Here is a 7,583-nt window from a genome sequence, read left to right as displayed (position 1 = left end):
TGAAAGGTATTTTGAGAAAAGTTAATTAAATAAATAAAATAATAATAAAAAAATTATATATATAATAATATATATATATACATAAACATATAAAAATAGTAATAATAATAATAGTATATAAATATATGTATATAATATAAGAAAGGAGGGGGAGGTGCCCACCGCCCAACCTCTCATATATATATATATAATAGAATCCAAACTTTATCCTTACAATTGCATTTTCTCTTTTCCCCTTCAGTGAAGCGCAGCGAGGTAATACTTCATTTTTTAATTATTATTAATTTATATAATTATATTATTTAATTAGTTCGTTTATTAAATGTTGATTATATTAAGCGATATACTATTTAATCGGAGTATTTTATATCACAATTGCTATAAAAATGATATAATTGGGCAATTAAATTATTTAATTTGTTAGATTTAATTATCATTATAGTTAATTTACACAATTCCATCGGAATGATTAACCAAATATGTAATTCTATGTATTATTGCTTAATTAAATTATATAGCAACGATAAATTGGTAGAAAATTCATAGGAATGATTTGAAAACTATATTTAAGAAATATTATGTTATTAAAGAGGAAAAATGAGAATTTAACGATAATATAACTTTCGGATGTTATTAAAAATGATAGTTATGAATATATAAGGGGTTTGATTAGATGAATTCTTATGAATTAGTTGATAAATTAAATATATGTTTGAGAAGCTTAGAAAAGGTAGTTATTTGAAAGAAATGGAACAGGGGTTTGGACTTTAATATAAATAGAATACTAAAAGATTGGTAGAAAATGTACAAATTTTATATAATAGTTTATTTAGAGTTTATGATATTGTATATATATATTGATTATACGTATAATATTCTATTATAGGACGTGACGACAAAGTAGAGGGTTGAGCAGTCCCTCGTGAATCGAAGTATTTAGGGATTTAAGGTAAGTATAACTAATTGGATTTATATATATATCTATATGTAGTATTGTATATATTATATATATTGATTTCTTAGATGCGAACGTGGACTTGGCTCTATACTATTATGCGTGGCTTTTGTATATTGATTGTTTTATATAATTAGTTGTGGATTATTTGTTAGATATCATAATATTGGAAAAATTGTTACTATGTGATATGTGATGGTAATGTAGAGATATGCGGGATATGATTATGTGATAATCATATAATTGATTGTTGATGAAATCAAATTGGGAGTTGTTATTGAGAAAGTGATTATTATAAAGAATAGAATGATGATTGTGAGTTGAAATAAAAGATGATGCTTACCTAGTTGGAAACAGAATCAATGGTTTAGGAAAATGTGATTTATGATTATGTGATTGATATTGAGATATGAAAAATATATAATTTAAGCTAGGTACCATGGCGCGTAGGGTACCGGGGTATTCCGGGGCAGCAAGGAATATCCTGTGCTGTTAGCTACACACTGGGGTGGTGTGGGGGTACCATGTTTGTTGTGATGTCCTGTGCTATATTGCTACACAGCTGGAGTAAAAGAGTGTGGGGATATCACACAACAGGTATTTTGTGCTGTATATGATATGATGATGGCCGGCGAAACCATTGACTGATGTATACGAATTAGAGTAAGTGGGGCCATTAACTAATAAACGATAATGTCGAATATTGTGTCATAGGTTAATTTATAGTTGTGAGTATGTATTACTGCTGATATCTGATGTTGCTATGTGATTAATGATTGTTAGTCAATGTGACTGCATGTACATGATCTGTTGCCTGTGTATATATATATATAAATTGATTGGCTATACTTATTGAGTAGGCAACTCATTCCTTGCCATATACTTTTCAGGAGATACGTCACACTGATTAGCCACATTGGACTTTGAGCGGTGCCGTCATCTTTATTAGGTGGGTCAGTCGTGACTTCTGAAGCCAGAGTTTTTGATTGTTGGATTGTTAAATATTCTGGTCTTTTATCGGGATTTGTGTTTAAAGTTGTGGTATGATTTTCCTTGAGATTATGTACATGAGAACATGTAGTGAGGGTAAATATTACTTTTGGTGGTATATATTATCTTTTGTGATATATAATATTATATTTATAAATTAGAATTTATTTTACGGGTTGAAATAGAATTACTTATAGAATGAGTTATGATTAAAGTAAGGATGAAATCGTGATAATTAGATGTAGCGAGTAGTGGGTGCTACTTTGGGTGGTATCAGAGCGAGGTCTACGTTTCTAGGGTAATGATTGTGAGATGTCCTTAATGATTGAATTGTTTAATGTAGGATGGCTTCTCAAAGTACACGTGCTGGCCCAGTAGCTAGCAGAGAAGAGTCAGCGGAGTCCGTGGAGGGCTCACTGGCACCTGCAAGTGCAGGTGGGGTGGAAGTAGGTCCAGAGGGTGTTGGTGTTGATGCTCCTATTCCTCCCGGTGGTGCTCCAGTGGCAGGATTACCACCAGAGCATGCACAGATATTTCAAATGGCTTTTCAAGTCCAAGCACAAGCCCAAGCGTTGTTATGTGCACAGGCGCACGCATCCACTACAGTGCCAGCACCAATAGTCCCTACAATTGATCGTAATTATGAAAGAATCAGGAAGATGGGGGCTACAGAATTTGAAGGTACCTTAGACCCAGAGATTGCTGAAAGATGGTGGGAAAAAGTCGAAGATGTGATGAATTTGGTAAATTGCCCTTCAGAAAATCGACTTAAGTATGTTGTTTCTTTGTTCGTGGGTAATGCCTTGATTTGGTGGAGGTCTGTAAAGAGGGGATAGGAGCCAAGAGAAATAACTTGGGCTGAGTTTCAGAAAGAGTTTGATGATAAATACAGACCCAAGATGTACCGAGACAAGAAGAGGATGGAGTTCCTAAATTTAGTGCAAGGGGATGATCAGACAGTGGTAGAATATGAACTCCGTTTTGCGGCACTAGCCAAGTATGCACCAGAAGCAATAGCGACGCAGGAGGATCGTTGTGACTGTTTTGAATAGGGACTACGACCGGAGATCAAAAGAGGTCTCGCAGTCCGAATTACAAATTTTAAAACTCTTGTTAAATCAGCGGTTCGGATGGAAGAAGCAGTAATGGAGGACAAGAAGAAGGGTAAGAGAAGAGGAAATCAACATATGCAGTAGGGGCATCGAGTAGGTTGACCAAGAGGGGAACCGGTCGCTCATTTTTAGCGACAAGTGGGAGTTTTAGACGTGGCGGTCCCATTTTTCGAGGAAGTAGTGGACAGAGGTTCGGGGGATCCACGGGCTTTAGCAGAGGTTCATTCGAACGCAACTCATTTGTTACGCCTTCTATTGGATTAGGAAGGGGAGCTGGACCAAGTTATGGTCGAGGACCAGTTTTTTCTCCGAGTTATTGTACCTGTGGAAGACAACATCAAGGGCCATGTTGGAGATGGGATGATATACCAAAGACCTGTTATCATTGTGGAGGTAGAGGACACATAGCCAGAAATTGATCCAGTCAGACTATAAGCGTGGTTGAAAGTGTTGCTAGCGGGACCCAGAGCCAAAGTAGTGAGGGGAGTAGTGGTAGAGGAGCTAACAGAGGTAGAGGCAGAGGTAGAGGCACTGGCAACAGAGATAGTGGCCACTTTATTGGTAGTGGTATGAGGGGGCCTGGAGCACAACGTACTCAAGGACAGACCCAGGCAAGGATATATAACATTACCAGAGAGGAAGCCCCAGCATCGAATAACGTGATATCAGGTAAGATATTGTTATCTGACAATATGGCTTATGTTCTGATTGATTCTGGCTCTACACATTCATATATTTCATCCGAATTTGCATCTAAAATACCGAGAGAGAATAGTCCGTTGGGATGTAATTTGATGGTTTATTTGCCCATGGGAGGGGGTGTGGTAGTGAACAGTGTTAGGAAAGGGAGCTTTGTAAGAATCAGAGATGTAAATTTACCTGTAGACCTTATAGTGCTGGATTTGAAGGAGTTTGATGTGATTCTGGGGATGGATTGGTTAGCGCAACATAAAGCAATAATTGACTGTTATAAAAAGGAAGTGATGATCGAATGTTCTGGCGAATCAAAAGTAATATTTGTGGGGGATCGTCAGGTAGTACCAATTTGTGTAATATCAGCCATGGAGGCAAGACGATTGATGTTAGAGGGTTGTGAAGCATATCTAGCCCATGTGGTAGATACCGAGAAGGGTAATCCCACATTGGAGGAAATCCCAGTAGTGATAGACTTCCTTGAAGTATTTCCTGACGACTTACCAGGATTGCCACCGCATAGGGAAGTGGATTTTGCCATAGAAACTCTCTCGGGAGTTGCTCCAATTTCTATTGCGCCGTACAGAATGGCACCAGTGGATTAACAAGAGCCCAAAAACCAAATTGAAGAATTATTGGGGAAAAGGGTTTATCAGGCCGAGTACTTCGCCGTGGGGAGCACCAGTGCTGTTTGTGAAGAAGAAAGATGGGAGCATGAGGTTATGTGTTGACTACCGCCAATTAAACAGGGTAACAATGAAGAATAAATATCCATTGCCGAGGATTGATTACTTGCTGGACCAGTTAAAGGGAGCTACAATATTTTTAAAGATCGATTCGAGATCTGGTTATTGGCAGTTGAGGATAGCAGAGAATGACATACCGAAGACAGCTTTTCGTACTCGTTATGGTCATTATGAGTTTTTGGTGATGCCTTTTGGGTTAACAAATGCACCAGCAGCATTCATGGCATTGATGAACCGTACATTTCAAGAATATCTAGATCACTTCGTTATTGTGTTTATAGATGACATTTTAGTATACTCGAGGGATAGAGATGAGCATGAGCAACATTTTAGGATAGTCTTACAGATTTTGAAAGAGAAGGAGTTAGCTAAGTTAAGCAAATGTGAATTTTGGGTAAATCAGGTGGTTTTCCTCGGGCATGTAGTATCTGGTGATGGGGTTATGCCTAACCCTTCAAAAGTAAAGGCTATTATGGAATAGAGAGTGCCAAAGAATGCCACTGAAGTCCGAAGCTTCTTAGGGTTGGCTGGATATTACAGGATATTTGTTGAGGGTTTCTCTATAATTCCTGGTCCTCTAACCAAGTTGCTCAGAAAGGGGGTAGAATTTCAGTGGACAGAACAGTGCCAACAAAGTTTTGATGAGTTGAAGAAGAAATTGACCTCCAATCCGATTTTGGTTTTGCCGTCTGGTAACGGTGGATATATAATGTATACAGATGCTTCTAAACAGGGTTTGGGATGTGTGTTGATGCAAAACGGAAAGGTAATTGCTTATGCGTCCCGTCAATTGAGGAACCATGAATTAAATTATCCCACACATGACTTGGAGTTGGCTGCGATTGTGCATGCACTGAAGATTTAGAGACATTACTTGTACGGAGAAAAATTTCAGATCCTTACTGACCATAAAAGTTTGAAATATATCTTGACACATAAGGAATTGAATTTGAGACAGAGAAGATGGATATAACTGCTGAAGGATTATGATTGCACTATTGATTTCCTTCCAGGGAAAGCGAACGTGGTAGCAGATGGCTTGAGTAGAAAACGTTCAAGTACATTAGCCAATCTATGGAGTCATAATTAGACATTGCTACTGGAGATGAGGTCTATGAATACGAAACTAGAGGTTGATCGAATAGCGGGTTTATTGGTAGCCTTGGAAATTAAGCCAGACTTTGTGGATCAGATCAAAGAAGCACAGACTCGAGATCCTTTCTTATTACGAATGTTGGAAAGAATAAGACTTGGTAAGAAAACAAATTTTTCGATAAGAGTTGATGGAGTAATAGTGACTGGGGGACGAGTTTGTGTGCCTGATACGGATGGGTTACACGAAGCGATTTTGCAGGAAGATCATAATGCACCATATGCAATGCACCCTGGCACTGCAAAAATGTATCGGAATTTAAGACCTTATTACTGGTGGCAGACTATGAAGAAGGATGTAGCTGAATTTGTGGCTAAATGTATGACATGTCAGCAAGTAAAGGCAGAACATCAGGCACCAGCAGGTAAACTGCGACCTCTATCAATACCAGAATGGAAGTGGGAGAAGATCACTATGGATTTTGTCGTGGGGTTGCCACGAACATTCAGAAAGCATGACGCTATTTGGGTAATTGTGGATAGATTGACCAAATCTGCTCATTTCTTGTCGGTACGAATAACTGATTCTCTGGATAAGTTAGCTGGGTTATACATTTCCGAGATAGTGAGATTACATGGAATGCCTATATCGATTGTGTCAAATAGAGATCCCCGATTTACCTCACGCTTTAGGGAAAGTTTACAAAGGGCATTGGGCACAAAGTTACATTTCAGTACCACATTTCATCCTCAAACAGATGGGCAGTCAGAAAGAACAATTCACACCCTAGAAGATATGATGAGAGCTTGTACAATGGAGTTTAAGGGCAACTGGGATGATCATCTACCTCTAATGGAATTTGCATATATTAACAGTTTCTACACTGGTATTGGTATGGCTCCATATGAAACTTTATATGGAAGAAGGTGTCGCAGTCCGATTTGTTGGGATATAGAAGGATTAAGACAACTAGAAGGTCCTGAATTGGTGCAGGAAACAGTGAAAAAGGTACAAGTAGTTAAGAAGTGTTTGAAAGCAGCACAAGATTGACAAAAAAGTTATGTTGATCAACACCGAAGGGCGATGGAGTATGAAGTAGGTGATAAGGTTTTCCTGAAGATATCTCCTTGGAGGGGAATTCTGAGGTTTGGCAAGCAAGGGAAGCTGAGTCCGAGATATATTGGACCATATGAAATTATTGAAAGAATCGGACCACTGGCATATCTACTGGCATTACCAGCAGAGTTGTCACAAATACATGATGTTTTCCATGTTTTGATGCTACAACGCTATCGGTCTAATCCTAGCCACATTATTCGTGAGTCGGAGATAGAGATTTCTGAGGAGTTAACATATGTGGAGGAGCCTGCAGAGATTTTGGATAAAAGCGTAAGAAAATTGAGAAATAAAGATATACCGATGGTAAAGGTGAGATGGAGTCATCATTCCCCAAGGGAGGCGACTTGGGAGGTTGAGGAGCATATGAAAGAGAAGTATCCCTATTTATTCCATTGAGTGGGTAAGTTACTTAAATTTCGGGGACGAAAATTTTGTTAGGAGGGGAGAATTGTGACGTCCGTAGAATTTTTCACGTAATTGAAAGCTAATTGATAATTATTAAAAATTTAAATTTAATTAGTAAACAGATTATAGATTGAATTTGGGATATAATAAAACTTGAACGGATTAAATTGGAGTTTGTTATAATATTTGGGGACAAATTATGTTACTTAAGAAAATTAGGAGGAACGTGAAAGATATTTTGAGAAAAGTTAATTAAATAAATAAAATAATAAAGAATATACATAAACATATTATAATAGTAATAATAATAATAGTATATAAATATATGTATATAATATAAGAAAGGAGGGGGGTGCCCACCACCCAACCTCTCATATATATATATAATAGAATCTAAACTTTATCCATACAATTGCATTTTCTCTTTTCGCCTTCAGTGAAGCGCAGCGAGGTAATACTTCATATTTTAA

At 37.5% G+C, this 7,583-nt stretch overlaps 1 protein-coding gene across 1 annotated transcript; it reads left to right on the top strand.

Moving 5' to 3' along the window:
- Positions 1 to 6,672: 6,672 nt before the first annotated feature.
- LOC148784655 (uncharacterized) lies at positions 6,673 to 7,104 on the top strand. Its single transcript, XM_088876499.1, has one exon. It carries the CDS (start codon positions 6,673 to 6,675, stop codon positions 7,102 to 7,104), a length of 432 nt encoding a protein of 143 aa, XP_088732625.1.
- The last annotated feature ends 479 nt before the right edge of the window (positions 7,105 to 7,583 follow it).

Source organism: Sesamum indicum, linkage group LG12, assembly GCF_026168435.1.
Source record: "Sesamum indicum cultivar Baizhima isolate 11 linkage group LG12, ASM2616843v1, whole genome shotgun sequence".
In the NCBI taxonomy this organism is placed as follows: domain Eukaryota; kingdom Viridiplantae; phylum Streptophyta; class Magnoliopsida; order Lamiales; family Pedaliaceae; genus Sesamum; species Sesamum indicum.
This window is presented reverse-complemented; position numbering and strand designations above follow the sequence as displayed.